Source organism: Diceros bicornis, chromosome 12 (assembly GCF_020826845.1).
Source record: "Diceros bicornis minor isolate mBicDic1 chromosome 12, mDicBic1.mat.cur, whole genome shotgun sequence".
In the NCBI taxonomy this organism is placed as follows: domain Eukaryota; kingdom Metazoa; phylum Chordata; class Mammalia; order Perissodactyla; family Rhinocerotidae; genus Diceros; species Diceros bicornis.
The window spans coordinates 3,953,866-3,977,150 of record NC_080751.1 but is presented as its reverse complement, the minus strand read 5'-3'; the positions used below and the strand labels follow the sequence as shown (position 1 = coordinate 3,977,150).

The 23,285-nt window shown below is 43.0% G+C and overlaps 1 protein-coding gene across 1 annotated transcript in view; it reads right to left on the bottom strand.

The window, feature by feature from the left end:
* Positions 1-23,285, bottom strand: part of POLR1A (RNA polymerase I subunit A) — an 83,788-nt gene that overhangs the window by 21,757 nt on the left and 38,746 nt on the right. Inside the window, exons 14-20 of the mRNA XM_058550761.1 lie at positions 20,308-20,499; positions 8,328-8,477; positions 7,045-7,228; positions 4,293-4,375; positions 4,016-4,174; positions 2,255-2,353; positions 1,087-1,239 (exon numbers count right to left, since the gene is read on the bottom strand). Coding sequence (XP_058406744.1) covers positions 1,087-1,239; positions 2,255-2,353; positions 4,016-4,174; positions 4,293-4,375; positions 7,045-7,228; positions 8,328-8,477; positions 20,308-20,499 — 1,020 coding nt within the window. The remainder of the gene's footprint in view (positions 1-1,086; positions 1,240-2,254; positions 2,354-4,015; positions 4,175-4,292; positions 4,376-7,044; positions 7,229-8,327; positions 8,478-20,307; positions 20,500-23,285) is intronic.

The window sequence follows — 23,285 nt, the reverse complement described above, 5'->3', positions numbered from 1 at the left end:
GCACTGGTGCCTCATCACTGTTGGGTTCAGCCCACACGTCTGAATTCTGCTTCCAACAGTGTTAACAGAGGTACTTGGTATTTTCCAAACTTTCTGATTGCAAACCACGGTAAGAAATAATTTACAACAGTAATCAGCAAACATATACATATATACACACACATGCATATAAAGATATATAACTCAAACTAAAACTTTATGAAACTATCCCATCTTTACCCTGATGCTTTCTTTACCACCCTGTTTTGTGTCATTAAAGAAATGACGGTCACTACCTATTACAATGATTTCATGATTCACTAAGGGGTTGCAACCACAGTTTAAAAAGTTCTGGTCTATGTCAGCTCTCCACCATCCTTTGCCAGAGGCCATGGATGACCACTGGAGAGTCCGTGTGGGATTGATGGAGGAGCCCTTGGAGCAGTTGGCGGCCTTGAAACAAAGGGTCGGTCCCGTTCACAACCTGGACTTAGGTGTCTGACCACAAAGGTCGTCCTTGCAGAGATGCGTGGGGCCAGGGAACAAAAGTTACTAACATTCAAAAAGCCATTTCTGACAAGTGTGAGGAGAAAACTCTTCCTTTTAGGGGAGAATTCTGTTGTTGACCAAGGGAAAACTAGACATTTGCTAAAGCCAGTTAATTTTCCCACTGTGAAGGAGCCATGGGAGGTTCTCTTGAGCGGGAGCATCATGAAATAAATCTCTGTGATGCTCCTTTTGGCAACGGAGAGCACCCTGGTGAGTGGCATCCCCTTCTCCAGCTGCCTGCAAGTGCTGAGAGGGCACACAGCAGGAAAAAGTGGAGCTGGCACTGGTCTTACTCATCTTTTGATTGACCAGCAGACACTTTCTGAGCACCCACATGTGCCAGGCACTGTGCTAGACTCTGGTGTTACAAAGGTGGACATGACATGGTCACGTCCTTATGGTCCTCACAGGCCATAGGGTCTAGTGGATAAGCAGCAAACGGCTCAGCATTTATTACTTGATCTTCTTTGCTCAAAGTTGTTGGTGAAGATCACAGGCCTCCTACTATTGAGCCTAGAAATGAGGAGAAAAGCCAAAAGGAAAACCCAAAATACATACAGGAGGCTTGATGCCAGTGAGGAATCTGCCAGTGACGAAGCCGCCAGCTCTGGGGGTGAATTCATAAGGCTCAAAGCAGGGCAGTGACTTGCCAGACGCCATCAGTGGTGGTCTCCGACCTTCCAATTCAATCTGGCCCAGTAGGCACGAGATCTGGGGGAAGGAAACCCAAAGGAAACTCAAGACCCACACGTGTGTTGTCCTCAAAGGGGAGGGAGGGCCTGCTCTTCAAGAAAAGCTGCATAGAAACTGAGTTCTTGAAGGCCAACCCAGACTTTTATACAAACCATGCAAGCTTGCGTTTTGAGAAAATAACTGCATTTTCCTTTTGTTGACTGACTGAGATTTTTCACATTTGGGGTCAGTTGTAAATCGTCTATGTTTGTAAAAGAAGCCATGTTTCAGAATCATCACACGTTACACCTGGAAGGGACCTGAGGGTCCTAATGGGGAAACCAAGGCCCACAGGAAAAAGTAACTTATTGTGATGCTTAAATTCTAAGGCCAAAGAGAATAAAGCCACCTATTAATATTCTTGGGGGGAAAAGAGCAGTGTGTCTGGGTTTCACTTCAGTGAAGAGGGCTTCCTGATGGCCTGCAGCCTTTTAAGCCCATTGCTATTGCTCTACACTCACCGAACAATGAGATGGTCCCTAAGACCCTCTAAAAGTCATCAAGACTGAAAAAAAAAAAAGTTGCTAAGATTTGTGAAAATGCTGCCATAGCACTGCAGTAATCTGAGGAGACAATGGGCCTCAAATTAAAGGTTAGGAAACTTCTAGGACAATGCTTATAGTGTAATACCAAATGAAACAAGCAGATCACCCAAAATTGCAGTATCTCAGCTAACATTACATATATACACATACAGTGTTTACATATAACACGAATATATGTAATATGATAGATAATACAGTATGTAAATTTACAATATCTATGTGTATTATACCTATCAATATCTGGATATCTACATCTGTGTTTGTCTGTAACATTGACATGTTAGCAGTGTTTAGCTCCTGTACTGATTTCTAAATGCTTTTATGTTTTTCTGTACCTGCCACATTTTATACGAATGCAGATCCTTTTAAAATCAGAAACAAATCTGAACACTGCCTCCCACAATCACCCCATCCTTCTGGCAAACTGGCCAGCCCGCCTTTGCTCACACCTGCATGGTGTTCACAGTCGAACCTTTGGCTCCAGACTGCACCATCATTTGCAAGTTGTTCTCTGGGAACTGTCTGTGCAGGCCAAAAGGCATGCATGCCTGCGGATTAAATAAACACATCGGTCAGTGACTTCACCCCCTTTGAAATCCCAGTATCAGAAAGTAAACCCAGGATGTGGAAGCAACAAACTCAGACTATTTATCCAGAGATAAGTGCCAAATCCCACTCGAGGTAAGAAGTCTCATTTGGCATCAACCCTTTTGCCAGAACCCCTTGAGATTAGTCTAACCGACAGCCCCATGTGCTCTCTCGACATGCTCTGCCAGGAAGCCCGAGGTTCCTGTCACTGGCAGATGGCAGCAGAAAGGGAGAAGCAGAGGGACCAGCATATCCAGTTTGTGATTCTAAATAGGAGCTGGTTAAAAATAAAACTTAAGGCGATGCCCTTGCGAATTTGCCCAGCAGAGCATGGCCTCGGTTCCCGCACACCTGGCAATGATGACCAACGTGCGTGTCACATCCACATTTACCAACATGCTGCCCGAGCATCACGTGGGAGCCTTGCCTCAGCTCCAGGGCCAGCGGAAGTGAGCAAAGCCCTGCAGGTGGAGCCTGGGGAGACACTGGCAGAGGCTCTGAGTCCATTTAATCCTCTGCCTAGGGTTGCAGAGACCCAGCACAGGAGGGGCAGACTGGGTGGGAAGAGGTGGCGGGAAGAGGAGAGCTAGAGGGACAAGAAGCAATCCTGAGATTCTCCTGGACAATGGCCCCATCCCCAGTACACTTGATCAACTCTGGAAGCTGAGCCTCCCGGTGTTTGGGGAGGAGCTGGGAAGGCTCCTTTGAACAAAACCTCTCAAGGACGGATTGTACCGAGAGGTGTGTGTTCTTGGCAGCCTAAGGGACGCTGAACGCCAGTCAAGAGGACACCACAGGCAAACGCTGACTTTTGTTGAGCGTTGGCCTTGCCTCCTCCTCTCTTGCTCAGGCTGGGCCTCCAGGCCCAGGAGGCAGGGAGAGGGCCAGGCTGGCTCCTTTAAGCCATAGGACTGGGAGCCCCGGCTTCAGGGCAAGAAGGTGGAGAGAGGCAGGCTGTGGTCTCAGCTCATGCAGGGATTTCCCTCTCCTTTCTCAACTGCACAGGAACTGGCTTGGGGGAAAAGCAGACGGGGACTCTGGGGGACTTGCACAGCGTTCCCGCCACACCAAGAGCACTGTGTAAATTAGCTCCCTAATTCTTTCAGCAATTCTATGAGGTAGGTGTTCCTCATATCCCTACCTCCAGGTGAGGAAACCAAGGCACAGACTGGTTGTATCACTTGCGTGAGGGCACAGAGCAAGGACGTGGCAGAGCCCGAGTCTGAAGCCAGCCCTCCCCTCCAGCGGTGCTGGACGAGAGGCAGTGACGTTCTGGTCCTTCACTGCCGCTCCTCCACCCTGCAGCCGCCCACAGGGAAGATCTTCTTTCCTCGGCGCCCTTTAACGCATTCACCCCAAACACAGACATTTAAACAGAAAAAAGTGCAAAGCATTCCCTCTCAGCATTAATCAAAGACCTTTCTAGACCCGAACTAGGTGAGGAAATGAAGCCCTTGGCTCTTCAAAATGATGAATTCTACACGTCCCACCTCGCGTCTCACCCAGTCAGCTGCTAAACAGCCAAAGTGCTCCAAAGAGACGCAAGTGAGAATCAAAACGTAATTTTTAAAAAAACCAGCATTCAAAATGGTGGCGATAAGTGTACACGCTGCTGAACTAACCTTGTTAATCTCATTGCTGTAATGGTTCACTTCCTCCTTGAACTTCAGATCAATCATGTTAAAGTCCCTCTGGTCTTTGCCCAGATGGGCATCCTGCCATTTCTCTCGGACCTCGTCACATGACGCGGCTTCTGGCAGGTTTAAGGCAGCCCTGACAGCCTAGAATGAGAAAAGGAACACGTTGGAGGCAGCAGCCAAGTGAGGAGGGTGTGGGTTTTATTCCAGAGGAGACCCAACCCTCTGCAGCAGGCTGTATAGCCTCCCAGGCCTTCCTCACCCGGGGCCCGCAGTGGGTGGACTCTTCAACAATCCTGTGTCTCTTGACATCCGCCTTCGGCTTAACCAAAATATCTTCCACGCCTGTGAAGTGAAATAGATAAGCTCAGATGGGACCAGGCCTGACTCCTCACCAGGCTGTAAACTTGGTGAGGTCAGGGCACGGAGCACAGTGCCACAAACACAGGAAGCACCCGAATAATGATGATGACACGAACATCATTAAGAGATTGCTACCATCTCTTAAGCGCTTCCCAGAGGCCAAGCACTAGAATCCCCATTTTACAAACGAGGAAACTAAGGCTCAAACTCGAGCTACTTGCCCAGGGTCACACAGGTAGAAAGTAAACCCAGGGCTGAATTCCAAACTTATGCTCTTAGCCACCAGCTATACTTTCTCCACTCATTAATACATGGTCGATGACTGGAATAAGGGTGAAGAAGGGGTTTCGGATGAAAAACTGAATTTAGGGAAAGAAGAGACGGAGGCAGAGAACGTCCCAGTTTTGATTCCCAGAAGTCACATGTCCCAGGGATCGCCCTATATGGTTGTGATATGCTGTGCAGGCACATACACAGACTCACTCAAGCCTGGTGAAGGGACTGCCACTGCAGATTCCTCCCCAGGATGAAAGCCTGGGTCACTTCAGTTAAGCCTGTCCTTCTGGCTCCACAGGGTTGAGGAATTCCTCACCTTAGGCAGGATGTCCTTCTACTTCAATTTTCAATCAACTATTTTCTGCCAACTCGACCATATCTGTGAGTGCTACCGGACAAAAGTCCCTCAGCTGAGGTCTGCATGAGAAGGGAGACAATGGCTGCACTGTTCAAAAGCTGGGCTGAAATTTCTGGAATTCCCAATGCAATGTCCTGGAATTCCCAATGCAATGTCCTGGAAGCTTGGGAGCCTCTAAAGAACACGTGAGAGTGCGAAGGAAAAGAAACATTCCTGTGAGGAAGCCATAATCACGAAAGTGAGCAGGGAGGGAAAGAAACAGTCCCTCTGTGAGGAAGCTATCACCACGAAAGTGGGTCCTTCCATGGGGTCAGCTCCAGGCCACCTTGCTGTCCCTCGACTGACCTTGGCTGGAGCAAAGGCACCATCTCCAGCCAGCCCTTTCCTCAGAGCTCCACCCAGCTTGGCCCTGCTCCCTCTCTTGGTTGGCATCCACATGGTCTTCGCACTTGTGGCCAATTTTCCTTTCTGCCATGTGCCAAGCAGAGCTGCAAGAATGGTTTATTAGGTTTGGTCCTCATGATGACTCGGGTACGGGTTCTTCATCGACTTTTCTTCTTCTTTTTTTTTTTTTTGTGAGGAAGACTGGCTCTGAGCTAACGTCTATTGAGAATCTTTCTCTTCTTGCTGAGGAAGATTGGCCCTGAGCTAACATCTGTGCCCATCCTCCTCTATTTTGTATATGGGATGCTGCCACAGCATGGCTTGATGAGCCGTGCATAGGTCCACGCCCGGGATCTGAACCTGCAAACCCCAGGCCGCTGAAGTGGAGCACGTGAACTTAGCCACTATGCCTCCGGGCCGCCCCGACTTTTCATTTTTAAAGATGTTTGTTCAAGGGTATTCATCCCAGCAATAAAGTGAAAACCAGGAAAGAGCCTAAACATTTAATAACAGGAACTGGTTAAATAAACTATGGCACGTCCACAAAACTAGAATAATCTGGAGCCATAGACTTGATGGCGCAGATTTACATTAGCTCACCCAAAAGAACATTTATAAATACTTTTGGAAATCGGGCGGAAGGGGAAGCAGATTACAAGACAATACATAATATAATATCCCATTTTTTCTGAATATGTTTGCACTTGGAAAGTCTACAAAGACACACATGAAATCAATATTAGTGGTTATCTCCGGCAGTTGAATGCTGGGTGATTTTAAATTATTTTCATGTCTGTACTTATTTTGAACTTTCCCACAATTAATATATAATTATACAAGCCCCGCTGCAGGCCAATGAACAAACTCCAGCTGTGGCGAGTCCACCCGACCTACGGAGGGATTCCCACCATGTCTGCACATGAGCATGTCCATGAAGAAGCACGGTCTCCCTTTCAACACTAACGGTATCATAGACTAGACAGTTCCCACGCTCCCTGTGGCTTTTGCTCAACATGCAGTATGTCACTTACCCCTCACAGGAACAAGGCAGAAAGGCTCAGACTCTGCCCTGTGTACTGAGAGACACACTGCCCTGAATAAGCTCAGGGCACAGAAAGTAGCAGACACTTGACTTTCTTCTCAAAGCCAACTTCTAATACAGTGCACACTCATTTCCAGGGAGGAAACAAAGTAGTTCCCCTTCCTATCTTAGGATCATCCCGACGAGTCTGCCCCAACACGGTGTTTCCAACAGCACTGACGCCCTGCTGGGTTGGGAGGCACAGGCAGTTCTGACAACAGGGAAGACCCTTTGTGGAGCACACAGTACCCAGGGAATTCTGGAAGGGTGCTTGCAGGAAAATGGAGCGTGAAAAATCAGTCTCAGGGACAGAAAACCATAAAGGGTGGGGTCGAGAAAGGAACAGAATGGAAATGGGAACAGAGGGGATCACTCTACACTGCTGCAGGTGAAGAAACATTGGCTGTGGGGGAGGGGTGTAAAGCCTCAAGGAATGAAGTGAGGATGTCCCTGTAGAAGGAGCCTGGCTGTTCCCCTGGAGGCTGCCAGTAGAGCTGGGGAGACATCCTGGAGGGTGTGCTGGCCAGGAGAGGGGGCCCCGGGGCCACTCACCCAAGGTGAAGCCTCTGTAGAGCTGCAGGTAGGCGGTGAAGAGGCGGGCCAGGCAGGTGAGAACCTTGCCGCTGGTCTCCCCGCCGTAAATCTCGTAGCAGCAGTGGACAAGGCCGTAGGCGGAGCTCCCGTAGTGTGCTTTGTCCAGCACCCCGCAGAGCAGCTCCCCTTCCCTGATGATCACCTGCGGAGGGGATGGCCACCAAGGCTGGGCTGGAGGTGACGCCTCCTGTGTAAGGCCCCCGCCCCACGCTCCGCGTTTTATTAACCGTATTGCGTACGTCCCTCCACTGTAACCTGCCTCAAGTCCCTGACGGAAAGTTGGGTATAAATGGAACCATTTTTTTCTAATAAAGGAGGTGAGCACATGTAAGAACAAATATTTGTAAGAACAAATATTTGTTTCAGGGAACACACACACACACACACACACACACACCAGTGTGTACATATGACCCCAACCTGAGGTCAAGTATCCTTGACAAAGACCTTGTGACTGGAAACGAGAACATCTAGTCTAAGCTTCATACCCGTGACCTTGGCCTAGGTACTCCCTCCCCTGTACCCTGGGAGTAAGAACAACAGAACCTTTCTAACATCCTTGAAGGCCTGGATTTGTACTTTCACAAAGTTGAGTTAAAGCATTAGAAGCTAATTAAAAGAAGGATTTCTAGTTGCATAACGTAGCACGCATTAAGCATATGATCTAGAAAGGGAAAGAAAAGTGGCAGTTTCGGTTCTAAATGGAACATCTGTTAGACCCTGTGACAAGGCATTTCTGAGCTGGGGCCTTGAGGATCTTCCTCACCGAGAACACCCAGAGACCCTGGAAATCCTTAGTGTGGGGCCAGTCTGGCTCTCCCGCAGCAGCACTGTGCCTGAGTTTGACTGCCCTGGGCCTGCCCCCATGAAGCCTGGTTCCTAAGGTGCGTAACTGGGAAGTGTAGCACCTCATGGCAGTTCCACGATCTTGAGCCACTCAGGGGTCTCAAGGGAAGACATAGTCTGCATTTCCAAGCATTGCAGAGTCAAGTCCAGAGGCCTTCTGCTGCAGGAGCCTTCCCAAGCTGGTTCTAAGTTTTATACTGAGGGTCAAATGTTAGCAATCAACTCTGACCCTTTCTAAAGCCAAAAGTCGATACCGACTCAGGCACAATCCCTTCTCTTAGGAGCCACGACACCTGCCTCTGTGCGTGTGCCTCCATTTCCCGGTCTCTGTTTTAAATCAATTTGTGTAAACCTGGGACTAGAAGTCTCCAACCCATATAGCTGGGCAGCCATACCTGGGACTCGCACATCGAGTCGGGGTTAAAGCCAGGAACAGGCCGAGGAGACTCCTTCACCCAGGCCTTCCCGCTGATCTTGGCCTTTCCCGATAAGTTCAGTGGGATGTAGTCCTCTGGGATTATGTTTATGAGCAGTGTTGATACAACCTGGAAAAAAAAAAAGAAGACAAAGTTGATGGCAGGATGAAAAGATTCTCTAGACGTTCCCTTTCAGGACCTCCTGTCCCTGTTCATCCTGAAAAGCCAGACAACTCCATTGGGATGATCTGTAGGTAAAGCAAGAAGAAAGAGTTCTGCCTCTGAGGGACAAGTTGATCTCAGTCCTTACTTTTCTACTCACATGACTTAGGAAGGAGCTTAGCAGTGGAAATAAATACATATCATTAAGAACTTCACCAGGATTTTTATTCCCTAAAATAATAATTCTTAAAGTGAACAGTCCCCTAGGTCTGAAAATTAAGTTCCTGAATAGACCAAAGGAAGGAGAGGGAAAAAGTAAATTGCTATGGGGTCATAGTAAAGAAAGATTTGAGTATGTGGTAGAAAAACAAAAACAAAGATAGCAGGGCTGAGAGAGATGGTGGGGCTCACACTCCTGCCCTCTCCCAGGAGAAGTCCGCCTCGACACGACCTCAGTCGCAGGACTTGGGCAAAGCTCGAAGAATGCTCCTCTGAGGGCTCTTTCCTTGTTTTCAGGCCACAGCAAAATAGATGACAATTATCACATACAGTCAGTAACGTCCTCCCACAGAACAGCTCTGACTTTCTGGTGGGCACCAAGGAAGGAAAGGATGCAAACACTAAGAACTGAGAGTGTTCCCTCTGAAGAGCTTCACAGAGGATGCCCAAGGCATCCAACTGAGAAGCAGGCTGCAGTGATGCTTTGTTCCAGTGTCTACTCCATCACTGACTCGTCATGTGTTGTGGGGCAACTGATTAAGCTCTCTGAGCCTGAGCACTGCTCACTTGTAGAATACAGAAAAGACCCATTCACTCATTCAGCAACTACATATCAAGTGCTTACTAGGAGCCGGGCACTGGGAAGGGTTGTGAATAATATAGTCTCTGTCTTCCGTGGAGTCTGCATTCGCAAGGGGGATCCACGCTTCGGAGGAAAATAAAGCAGGGAAGAAGGACCCAGAGTAGGGTGGGGCGGGGGGAGTATTCGAGATTTTAAATAAGAAGGGCAGGGAAGGCCTCACCAAGAAGGCAGTGAGGAAGGGAGCCATGCAGAGATCAGATCATGCATTTCAGGCAGAAGGGTTTTAGTCTGAGTGAGAAGGAACGCTATTCAGTAGGTTTTGATCACAGGAGTGACATGCTCTGATTTTACTTCTAACAGGATTACTTGTTGCAAAGACATTCATGGTCTAGACTTGGAGGCTAAATAAATGCAGTAGAGAATAAGGCTCCTTAGTGACACTGACAAGAAGGACCAGCCCTTCAGAAGCGGTTATTGAAGTCACCTGAGGGGGGGGCAACATGTGACGGAGTCTCTGTGCGAGGCACATCACAGGACGCACCGAGTGTGTGACTAATCGGCAACCGGGTGGCTCCCACACAATCAGCTTTTACAGAGCTAAGACCAGAAATAAATTTACTTGACTGGGATTAATTATGACTACTGAAAGGCCAGGGAGTCCACCCTCTGCTCCAACTGGGCCCATCGATGTGGCCACCCACTCAACAAGTGGCTGCTAACAGGAGGCCAGGAGAGGCAATTTCTCAAGCAGCTGCTCACAGAAAACCCAAGTGGGGGCAGCTGTCCCTGGGGATAACCGTGAGTCATCTCCAGAGGGGCCAAAGGCACACACTCCCAGAGATGTAGCAGGCAGGAAACACACAGGCTGGTGTAACAGGCACCAGGGCTGAGGAGGGGCTGGGAGCCGTCAGCTGGCATCAATAGCTCTTTGTGTGGCTGTACCAGGCCCCACAAAGTAGCATCTTTATATGCTCCCAGTGGGGTCAGGGCAGCTATGAGGGCAGCTGCCTTTTCACACATGTGCACCAGGAGCAGGGGGACAATTGGCAATAGCCTCTTTAAGGAAAGCAGACAATACTGCTTGTTATCCCCAGCAGAAGATGACCAGAAAGGTCGTGACACACGCTCTCCACACGGCTGGCACTGCCAGGCGAGGGGGTGGGGGAGTAAAGGCAGGAGAGTGAGACTTCCCCGGGATGCCGACCACAAGCTGCACCTCAACCAAAGTGCCACACGTACAGTGGTGACTGTCAGGCCGGGTACAGCCGGGATGGGAAGTCTGTGTGAAAGCTAACAGAGACACACGTATCCAACCACCCGAGGACAAGGAAACAGGACCTGCCACCTCATCTATACAATCAAGGAGGCAGAATTGACAAACTCCAGCACCCTTTCATGATAAAAACATTCGACAGAATGGGAACAGAAGGGAATGTCATCGACCTAACAAAGGGGAGGCATCTACTGAAAAATCCACAGTTAACATACTCAATGATCAAAGACTGGATGCTTTCCACCTAAGATCAAGAACAAGACAAGGATATCTGTTCTCGCCACTTCTATTCAACAACGTACTAGAGGGTCTAGCCAGGGCAATTAGGCAAGAAAAGAAATAAAAGGCATTCAGATTGAACAGTAAGAAGTAAAACTACCTCTGTTTGCAGATGACATGATCTTATATACAGAAAACCCTAAAGAAGCCACAAAAAATTATTAGAGCTAGTAAATGACTTCAGCAAAGCTGAAGGATACAAGATCAACATATAAAAATCAATTGTATTTCTATACATTAACAATGAACAACCTGAAAATGAAATTAAAAAAACAATTCCATTTCCAATAGCATCAAAAAGAATAAGATACTCAGGAATAAATTTAACCAAAGAAGTGTAAACGTGTATGCTGAAAACTGTAACACAGTGTTGAAAGAAATTAAAGAAAATCGAAATAAATAGAAAGACATCATGGATTCAAAGACTTAATATTGTTAAGATGGTAACATTCCCCAAACTGATCTACAGAGTCAATGCGATCCCTATTGAAATTCCAACTGCCAGTTTTGCATAAACAAACAAGCTGATCCTAAAATTCATATGGAAATGCGATGGACTCTGAATAGCTGAAACAATCCTGAAAAAGAAGAACAAAGCTGGAGGACTCACACTTCCAGATTTTAAAACTTACTACAGTTATTAGGACATGATAGTGGCATAAAGATAGACATATTGATCAATGGAATAAAAATGAATGTCCAGAAATAAACCTATACATCATGGTTAATTGATTTTCAACAAGGGTGCTAAGAACATTAAATGGGAAAAGAATAGTCTTGTTGACAAAAAATGGTGCCGAGACAACTGCACATCCACATGCAAAAGAATGAAGCTGAACTCCTACCTCACACCATATACAAAAAATTAACTCAAAACGGATCAAAGACCAAAATATAATGGCTAAAACCATAAAACTCTTAGATGGAAAAATAGCAAAAATTGCTGTAAATCTCTGAGACCTTGGATTAGGCAACAGTTTCTTAGATATGACACCAAAAGCACAAGCAACAAAAGAAAACGTAGATAAACTGAACTTCATCAGAATTAAAAATATTTGTGTGTCAAAGGGCACTATCAAGAAAGTGAAAAAGACAACCCACAGAATGGGAGAAAATATTTGCAAATCATATGTGATACAGGTCTAATAAGAATATATAAGGAACTCTTAGAACTCAACAATAAAAAGACAACCTAATTAATAAATGGGCAAAGGGCTTGAATATACATTTCTCCAAAGAAGGTATTACATATGACCAATAAGTACATGAAAAGATGCTCAATATCATTAGTCTTTAGGGGAATGCAAATCAAAACCACAATGAGATACCACTTCACATCCACTAACATAGCTTTAAAAAGAAAGAAAGAGGGCCCGGTGGCATAGTGGTTAAGGTCGCGTGCTCTGCTTTGGCGGCCCGGGGTTCGTGGGTTTAGATCCCGGGCATGGACCTACATACTGCTCATTAAGCCCGACTGTGGTGGCGTCCCACATAACAAAATACAAGAAGACTGGCACAGATGTTAGCTCAGCGACAATTTTCCTCAAGCAAAAAGAGGAAGACTGGCAACAGATATTAGCTCAGTGCCAATCTTCCTCACCAAAAAAGAAAGAAAAGTGTTGGTGTGAATGTGGAGAAATTGGAACCCTTATAGATTGCTGGTGGGAATGTAAAATGGTACAGCTGTTTTGGAAAAGAGTTTGGTAGTTCCTCAAAAAAGTTAAACATAGTATTACCATATGACTCAGCAATTCCACTCTTAGCTATACATCCCAGAGAATTAAAAACACATGTTCACAAACACATGAATATTCACTGTAGCTTTATTTGTAATAGCCAAAAAGGGGAAACAACCCAAATTATCCATTTATCAACTGACAAATGGATAAACAAAATGTGGTATATCCACACAGTGGAATATTATTCAGCCATAAAAAGAAATGGAGTACAGATCTTCCTCAATTTAGGAGGGGGTTATGTTCCATGGGGTTACGTCCCAATAAACCTATCTTAAGTTGAAAGTATTGTCAGTCAAAAATGCATCTAATACAACTAACCTACCAAATATCATCATAGCTTAGCCTAGCTTACCTTAAACTTGCTCAGAACACTTACATTGGCCTATATTTGGGCAAAATCACCTAATAGAAAGCCTATTTTATAAGAAAGTGTTGAATATCTCATGTAATTTATTGACTACTGTACTGAAAGTGAAAAACAGAATGGTTGTAAGTTAATCAGTTGTTGACCCTCATGATCACGTGGCTGACTGGGAGCTGCGGTTTGCGCCTGCTGCCGAGCATCACAACAGAGTATTGTACCGCATATTGCTAGCCCCGGAAAAGACCAGAATTCAAAATTCGAAGTACAGTTTCTACTGAACGCGTTCATTCTCACACTATTGTAAAGTCGAACCATCGTAAGTTGGGGACTGCCTGTACTGTTCATGCTACAACACAAATGAATCTTGAAAACATTACATTAAGTCAAAGAAGCAAGTCAGAAAAGGCCACACATTGTGTGATACCATTTATATGAAATGCCCAAAATGGGCAAACCCATAGAGACAGAAAATGATTGCTAGGGGATGAGGGAAGGAAGAATTGAGACTGACTGCTAATAGATACATGGTTTCTTTTAGGGGTGATGGAAATGTTCTGGAATTAGCTAGTGGTGATTGTTGTACAACATAGTGAATATACTAAAAATCACTTATACACTTTTTAAAAATGGCAAATTTTATGTTAAATATGAATTATATCTCAATTAAAAAAACAAGGGAGTCAGATAAGATGATTTGAGGTCTCTTCCAGCACTAACATTCTAGAAGTGTATAATTTACTTTCTGGTCCTAAACTATCCAGCTAAGGAGAAAATACCATCCGCAACATTCTCTCAAATTGTGAAGGGAAGCAGTATCTAAGAGAATTATTATTAAAATTTTTTATATTAGGCCTGTATTAAACTTTAAAAAATATTTTAAAAATTAAATGGATTTCTTTAAAAAAAAAGTTTTGATGGGCTGGCCCAGTGGCGTAGTGGTTAAGTTCACACACTCTGCTTTGGTGGTCCACGGTTCACAGGTTCGAATCCTGGGCGCAGACTGACACACTGCTTGTCAAGCCATGCTGTGGTAGCATCCCATATAAAGTAGAGGAAGATGGGCACGGATGTTAGCCCAGGGCCAATCTTCCTCAGCAAAAAAGCGGAGGATTGGTATCGGATGTTAGCTCAGAGCTGATCTTCCTCACACGCACAAAAAAAGTTTTGAAACGTGTATACCCTTTGACCCAGCAATCACACCTCTAGGAATCTGTCTAAAATATATACCAATGAAAGTACACTAGTATAAATGTAAGTGGGTGCTCGCCATAGCACTAGATAGAATAGTGAAAACCAGGTAACAATCTAAATGTCTGCCAACAGAGAGTTAGTTAAATCAACTATGATATATTCGTATCACTGGATACAACACAAAATGGGTTAAAAAGAATGAGGTGGATCTACATGTACAGACACAGAATGGGCCCTACAATACATTAGTAAGTGAACTACATGTCACAAAGCAATTACACAAAAGGTTCTGTCTGTCAACCTAGCACATGAAAACAGTTAAATGAACTTCTTGCCATATTTGGAGTGTTTTAGGGTGGTCCAAATTAAAAATACAGACTGCTTGGAATAATGGAACTCCCTTTGGAGGGCCTGGTGGCTCACTCAAAGTAAGCCATCTTATAGACCAGTAAAAACTGAGGTCCACGTGCCTGGCCGCCAGAAAAATGCATGCCTCAGGCACCAGAATGCCATGGATAAAGAGGTGGTTTCAAATACAAGCTCAAAATCAAATGTCAGATTTAATCATGGTTCATGCCTCTCCTAAGGAGATATAAAATATGATCCCACTCTTATTTATCTTCTATGAGAGTACGCATGGACATGGAGAGTGGGGTTGAGGAAGGAGGGAATTTTTCCTTTTTCCTTTCACTTTACTCTATTTTTGTTTAACAACAAACTTGTGTTACTTCTGTAGTTAAAAAGAATTCAAAGGGCAGGGATCTAACAACTGAATTCAGCAAGGCTACTGAATACAAGGACAATATACAGAAACCAATTATATTTCTACATACCAACGGTGAACAATGAGAAAATTTAATAAACAATACCATCTACAGTAGCAATACCTAGGAATGAAGCTAATGAAAGATGTAGAAGACTTCCACATAACTGAAGGACACACTATGTTCATAATTTGGAAGATTCAACCCTGTAAATATACTGATTCTCCCTAAAGTGATCTACAGATGCAACATAATCCCAATAAAAATCCTAGCAGGTATTTTTTGTGGACATTTACAAGCTGACTTTAAATTTATATGAAAATATACAGAGCCAAGAATATTCAACACAATCTTGAAGAAGAAAAAGCTGGAGACTTTTACTATCAGAAATCAGATTTATTATAAAGCTACAATACTTAACACGTGTGGTATTTGTGCAATGTAATCAAATAGACCAATGGAACTGAGCAGAGTCCAGGAACAGATCCACACACGTATGACTAGTTGATTTATGACACAGCAGATACTAATGAGGAATGGGAAAATGGTCTTTTCAACAAATGACACTATATCAACTAGATATCCATATGGGAAAAAAGGGAACACTGACCCCTACCTCACATCATATACACCCACAAAAATCAACTCCAGAGAGACAGCAGACCTAAGTGTGAAAGGTAAAACAATAAAGCTACTAGACAATAACACAGAGGAATATCTACCTTTATGACCTCAGGGCAGGCAAATAGTTCTTATATAGGACTAGCCATAAAAGGCAAAGACTGGTAAATTGTATTACATAAAACAAAGAACTTCTGATCACTAGAAAATAGCATTAGGTAAAAGGACAAAAAGCCTACTCCCCAAGTAAAAGGTATTTGCAATACATATACCAGAATATTATAAAAAACCTTGACCTATCAATAAGAAAAGGTTGTAGAAAACAAAATAGGCAAAAGACTTGAACAGACACTTCACAAAAGATGATATGGAAATGGCTAATAGGCATATGAAGAGGTACTCAACTTCACTTATTAAGGAAATGCAAATTAAAATCACCATAAGATGCCACTATATATCCATGTGAATGGCTAAAATTAAACAAACACAAACAAGTAAACAAACCAATGGGACAACAATATCAAGTTCTGTTGAGGATAAGAAGCAACCAGAACTCTCATGCCCTGCTGATGGAAGTGTAAATTAAACTGCTACAAGCACTTTGGAAAACTGTTTATTAAACTATCTATTAAAGTTGAGCATAGATCTGATGACCTAGCAATTTGATTCCTTGGTATTTACCCATCAAAATATGTGTTCAACAAAAGACATATACAAGACTGTTCATAGGAGCCTTATTTGTAATAGCCAACGGAAGACAACCCAAATACCCATCAATAGTAAAATGGATAAATATACGATGGTATATTCATATAATGGAATACTATACAGCAACGAAAAGCCAATAAACTACTGCTATATGTGATGACATGAGTGACTCACACAAAGATATGATTTACTGTATGATTCCACTTATATAAAGTCCAAGAAAAGACAAAACTAATCTACAGTGTTAGAAGTCAGGTGAGTGGCTACCTTTGGGGACTGGCAGAAATTGACAGTGGTCTGGAGGGGTCTTGTGGAAGTGCTGATGATATTCTACTTTCTGACTTGGGTGACAGTTTACAAAGGTGTATTTATTCACTTTGTGAACATTCACTGAGCTATACACCAGAGATTTGCTTCGACAGGCAAATCTTGTTTTACATGCTCTTTCAACAAATGATGAGACCTCCGATTCTTACTTAAGTGGAAAGAAAAGCACTCAAGAGGCTATATGAAACACCCTGGAGAAACAGCCTAAGACTTCGTTTTCTGGGGCAGTACAAACAAATTGATCAAGTTTCTTATCTCCTGTTTCTAAACACGGCTTTTCTCTGCAGAATCAGACTGAGCCACTAACAAATTCTTGTGCAGGTCAGTCACTCTTCCCCTTTTCAGCTATTTGCAAAGAAATAACAGCCTGTACCAACCTCTCAAGAAATACTGAAAAATCAGAACTGTGACAGAAGTAAAACCCGGGACTATTTTCTATTTTTATTTAGTTATAAAGTAATAATCACAGCCCAGAAAGATTATAAAATGAGAAAGAAATTATTCCTAACATGAACCAAATTATTCTACCATTTTGATCTTTGCTATGCCAAACTTTTTCTCATATACATTTTTAACACGGTTGCAATCGTGATTGTACATAGAAGTGTAGTCTATTTCTCCTTTCAACATTATGTCAGAGAATTTTCCAGATTGCTACATAGTCTTTTAAAACCACTATTTTTAACAACCACATAATATCTTAACAAATGGATGTTCCACAATTTACTTAGCTCCAATGCTGAGTATCTAGGTTTTTCTAATTTTCCACCACTATAAACCATGGTGTAATAGACTGCTTTTTTCAAGCAGCTTTTTCTACATTTCAGATTATTTCCTCAGGCTAGATTCCCAGATCGAAGGGAATGAACACATCTGTGGCTCTAGATATACATTCCTTGTCCACCATTTGGTTCTCTTTTGAACACACTGTTTAAACAAAATTCTACTAGATTCTATAAGATTTAAGTCCATTCACTTCCAAGATAACTTGAGACGGCTGATAAAATAAAGATCTATAAGAACAATAAAAGCAATATAAATAGGAATAATAAGGTGGGCAAATACATACAGCCAACTAAATCAGGGGCTGGCAAACCATAACCTGTAGGCCAAACCTGGCCGACCACCTGCTTGTGCAACTTTATGTTACACTGGATCATAGCCATGCTCACTCATTTATGTGCTGTCTGTGGCTGCTTTCATGTCACAAGGGCAGAGCTGAGTAGGTGCGACAGACTGTATGGCCAGCAAAGCTTAGAATACTTACTATCTGGCTTTTACAGAAAAAGCTTCCCACTCCTTTAACTAAACTATCCATACTTATAGATTTTAATCTTAAACTGCAAAATTCCCCATCCATTCCATTAAATCGATTTCGGTTTCTGGCCAGGATAGAGCAACAGTGACCTGACTTACTCTCCCACCAAAACCAACAAAAGCAGACATGAATATGAAACAATGGTTTTCAAGACCATGGACATCAGGCACTGAAGGGCAGTGATCAGCAAACATATAACAGACCTGAACTGTCTATCAACTGGACCCAACTGACATTTATAGAGCTCTTCATCCAACAGCAGGTTACACATTATTTTTAAGGGCACATAGAAAATTTACCAAGATAGACCACAATTGAAGCCACAAAACAAATCTCAATAAATTTAAAAGGATTCAAGTCATCCAAGGTATATTCTCTGGCCACAATAGAATTAAATTGGAAATTTGTTAACAAAGATATTTGGAAAATCCCTGAATATTTGGAAAGTAAATAATGGACTTCTAAATAACTTATGGGTCAAAAAAGAAATCAAAAAGGAAATTAGAAAATATTTTGAAGTGAATGAAAATGAAAATACAACACATCATAATTTGTGGATGCTACTTAAGCAGAACTTAGGGGAGAAATTTATACATAAAATGCCTGCATAAAAAAAGAAAAGTCTCAAATCAATGACTTCAGCTTCAACCTTAAGCAACTAGAAAAAGAAGAGCAAATCAAACCCAAAGTAAAACAAAAGAAAGGAAATAATAAAGATCAAAGTGAAATTAGTGAAACAGAAAACAGAAAAAAAGAGAAAGTCTATGAAAGCTGGTTCTTTGATAGCCAATAAAACCAATAAACCTCTAGGGAAACGGATCGGGGGGAAAAAAGAGAGAAGAGGCCAATTACCAATATTAGGAATGAGAGACACGACCCATCCACAGATTCTACAGACAGAAAAGGAGGGTAGAGGAATATTGTGAACAACTTTATGTCTATAGATTCAACAACTTAGATGAGATGGACAAATTCCTTGAAAAAACAAAGTACTAAAGCTCATTCAAGAAGAAATAGATAACCAGAATGGCCCTATAAGTATTAGAGAAACAGAAATTTTAGTTAAGAAACCTTCCTATAAAGAAAACTCCAGGTCCAAATGGCTTCACTGGTGAATTCTATCAAACATTTAAGAAAAAAATAATACCAATACTACACAAACTCTTACAGAAAATTGAAGAAGAGGACACAGTTCCCAACTTACTCTATGAAGCCAATGCTACCCTGATACCAAAACCAAGCAAAGATATTATAAGAACAGAAAACTACGGATCAATATCCCTTATGAACACAAACGCAAAAAAATTCTAAAGAAAATGTTAGCAAATTGAATTCAATCATATAAAGACAGAGTAACACCTCAAGACCAAGTAAGGTTTATCCTAGGAATGCAAGGTTGGTTAACAGCTAAAAACAAGTCCTGGGTCCACAGACTTCAAGAACTGCAGAGCTGGAAGAGACCTTAGAGATCACCAATTGGAACGCCTTTGTTTCACAGGTGAAGAAATGAGGCCCAGAGACCCACGATCACACTGCTGATTAGTAGTTAGGCCTTAAGGCTGAACCTGGAGAGCCAGCCAATAGCAGAAGCAAATATTTTACTGTATTTCAATATTTGATCACCAAATATACTATTATTTTATTACTTTGAGGGGAAGTATAATGATGCTTTGGGAGTTAGAAAGTCCAGGATTTAAATCCCAACTCTGTCTCCTGTAGACTTGGGCATGTAATTTAACCTCTCTAAGCCTCGTATCCTCATCTGCTAAATGGTGATAATAACGGTGTCTGCATCGCAGGTTGGTTGTGAGAATTAAATAAGATAATACCTAATGCGCTCAGCAAAGTACTTGGTCCCTCCCAACAAATATTACTACTACTACCCCACACCACTGCTGATTACCACCAAATTGGGATTATGAGGACATGGAGTTTAAGTTAGACACAAAGGACAGAAACTACGCAGCCTACTTTCAGTAGACACTCTCTTAAGACCACCCAGACCCAGGAACCTCATCAAAGAGAAAGTCAGACTCTCAGGGTTTTTTTTTGTGAGGAAGACCAGCCCTGAGCTAACATCTGATACCAATCCTCCTCTCTTTGCCGAGGAAGATTGGCCCTGGGCTAACATCCGTGCCCATCTTCCTCTACTTCATATGGGACGCCACCACAGCATGGCTTGACAAGTGATGCGTCCGTGCGCGCCCGGGATCCGAACCTGCAAACCCCAGGCCGCCGCAGCGGAGCCCACGCACTTAACCGCTCCGCCACCGGGCCGGCACCATAAAGTCAGACTCTTGTTTGATTTGCCATTTCTCTGTCTCTGGCCTGGGATCTCCTGGGAATGAAACCTTTTATATGACTGACCTGTTTCTTTTTCACATGTACACTGGTTGCTTGCTTCCAATTACCTGCTTTCCTGTCCACAGTGGAAAGGGCTTCAGGATGGCAGGAGGAAAGAGTTTCACGCGCCCCACTTTGTCTGTGAGTCCTCGGTACACCAGCTCCATATACTGCTCCCGGGTGAAAAAGCAACCTCGAATGGTCATGTTTGCACCTGAAACCATGTGATCTTGGATCAGCCCTGCCAATGGTTGGCCATCCTACAAACCAAAACAGACAAGAGAAGAACCAAGATGAATTTTGTCACATTCTAATTCCTAATCATCTGGCTAGAGGCTGCCCTCCCTTATATCCCCATATTGTCCTGCCCCACAGCCTCACTAGGCCGGTGCTTGGGCCTCCCATGTTGAGAGCAAACTGTCTCCCAAAGCATATGACCAGGGCTCCCTGACTGGCTTCCACCTTTGCCATTTGCACACTGTTCTATATTCAAATCTGCTTCAAACTAATCCAGTTCCCCAAGCCTTCTCTCCATAATCCCATCTGGTTCTAGTTACTCCAGCATATTTTTGGCATTTATGCATAAATTTGTTCTGGCACTGTTAGCTGTGTTCTTGTTTTTACATTTTGGTTTTATGCTTTAGTATTTTTCACACACTTCTGGCCTGGTTCTCCTCTTAATCAGTCATCCATTCAACAAATATTTATTGAGAGCCTACTATATGCCTAAGCACTGGGTTAGACCTTCAATCTATTCCAGTGGACCAAACACACACAATTTATGATGAGGAAGAGCTAGACAATAAACAAATGGTTGGATAAATACACGATCACAAAGAGTTTTAAATGCCATGGAAAAAAATAACAGAATGGGTCATCGTATAGATTGTGGGGGCGGGGGAGGGTGATCAGGACTGGTCTCTCTGAGGGGCAGTATTACAGCTGGGCCTGAGGAGTGACTTGGAGTCGGCCAGAGCAGGGAGGTAGGAGTTTAGGCAGAGGTTCCCCTGAAAGGTCATGAGAGGGCCTTGATGTGCATCACTGTACAAGGAGAGAATGTCCACTATTAGTGTCTCTTCAATATGTTCATGGTGGGCCCTTAATAAAGGCTGTTATGTACCAGATGCCCAAAACAAGGGCTCTTACAAAAGCCCCAGTTTGGGTGGGTACATTCATCTCATTTGATACTTTTCACAGCCTTTCTGATCCCCGGTCTCCTGAATCTTATCTGTAGGTCTGTGTTCATGGCAACATAAGGCACACCAAAGTAAAAATAGCTGTGCTCACTGACATTCTTTAAGATGCAGTTTTTGCAAACTTTTCAATGTTTATGGGAACTTGAGAGAAATCTGTGTCTTGGATCTAAAGATTATCATCATTTGACTATTTGTTAAACAGCATCCAATATTATGGACATATTTCATAACTAAGGCTAAAAGAACTCACAAATGCAGCCATGGAGAAGTGCCAGGAATTTAATCACACATACTAATTCAAAGGCTAAAAAGGATGCTTGTCAAAGAATCTAAATACTGTGGCAATGGGCTCTACGTAAACTCAAAACTTATCGTTATAGATGGGCTAAATAGGTGCTGTAGATGTAAGGCAGGATCAGATGGAGCACACGGCCCTTCTTAGGAAGGTTTTGAGTTATGGACGTCAATGAAAAATTACACTCTGCATCTTGTTCCAAAGACAAGGGCTTATTTTGCTCAGGGGAGAAACCCAAACCAGTATTACTCATTTGACTCATCCCACGGTCTTTGGGGACAGATACAGATTTTTCCTTTTGTTTTCTTCCTTAAAGAACATAATAACAAGTTATGTGATCTATTCAGTGCCTTCTCCTCTTTCCATCCAGACTTTTCCATGACTAGAAAATTACCTTAATGGCTAAATTGCTTTCAATGCAATAATCATGAATTCTAGGAAAGAATGCTGATTAAAGCAATTTACTGAGGGTCTACTTATAATTCTGAATTTCCTAAATCCTGCTTAGGATCAGAAAGACCATCTCTGAGTCAAAAACCCAAATAAGGGGCCAGCCTGGTGGTGCAAGCGGTTAAGTGCACGCGCTTTGCTGTGGCGGCCCGGGGTTCGCCGGTTCAGATCCCGGGCGCACACCGACGCACCACTTGGTAAGCCACGCTGTGGCGGCGAACCATATAAAGTAGCGGAAGATGGGCACAGATGTTAGCTCAGGGCCACTCTTCGTCAAGAAGAAAAGGGGAGGATTGGCATCGGATGTTAGCTCAGGGCTAGTCCTCCTCACAAAAAAAAAAACCCAGATAATTGTCAGCTATCCCATTCTACTTAATATCACAGCAAAATGACATTAGAATTAATATCGTTGGTCAGGACGCTTAGAGAATTAGGGTATTCTGTGACTTGAACTTTCTAGCTGACTAAATCAAAGTCAGGAAACTATGTCTCAAGCCTTGTTAAAAAAACTCCACAGAGCACTGGCCCTCAATAAATATAACAAACAGAAGGAAAAAAAATTAATCCACAAAGTGACATATAAATGAGAAGTTTAACTTTTCGCAGAAAAGAAAACAGCTAAAGTTCCATTCATCTCCTATTTTAAGTAAGATGACAACACACAATTCTATTAAATATACGCAACAATAAAATGTGCTTTAATCCCATACTATGGTGAATTAAGGAAGAGCATCTCAACAGGAAATAGAGAATAAATGGAAAAAATGAACAAAAGAGATGGAAACAAAGTGAAATCAAGATACACCAAGAAAAAGTACCAAAAAATGGCTTTCCTAGTTTAACAAAACCAGGTCTTGTCTTCTTAGGACTTTGCCACCAAAGTACTTCAAGATACGTTGCATTTATATTACCATTAGTAAAAACATGGATTCCATCCCTTGGCATTTACACTAAGGACTAAATGAAATGTATCAAGAACCAAAAGCTCTCCTACCTCCGACAAAAGAAATGGACTAAAAGTGAAATGAACCCTCAGGTCATCCCCTAGAAATTTTTAAATTCTAAAGAAATTAATTTATTAATCTGAGTTTATTTACCTGTGTTC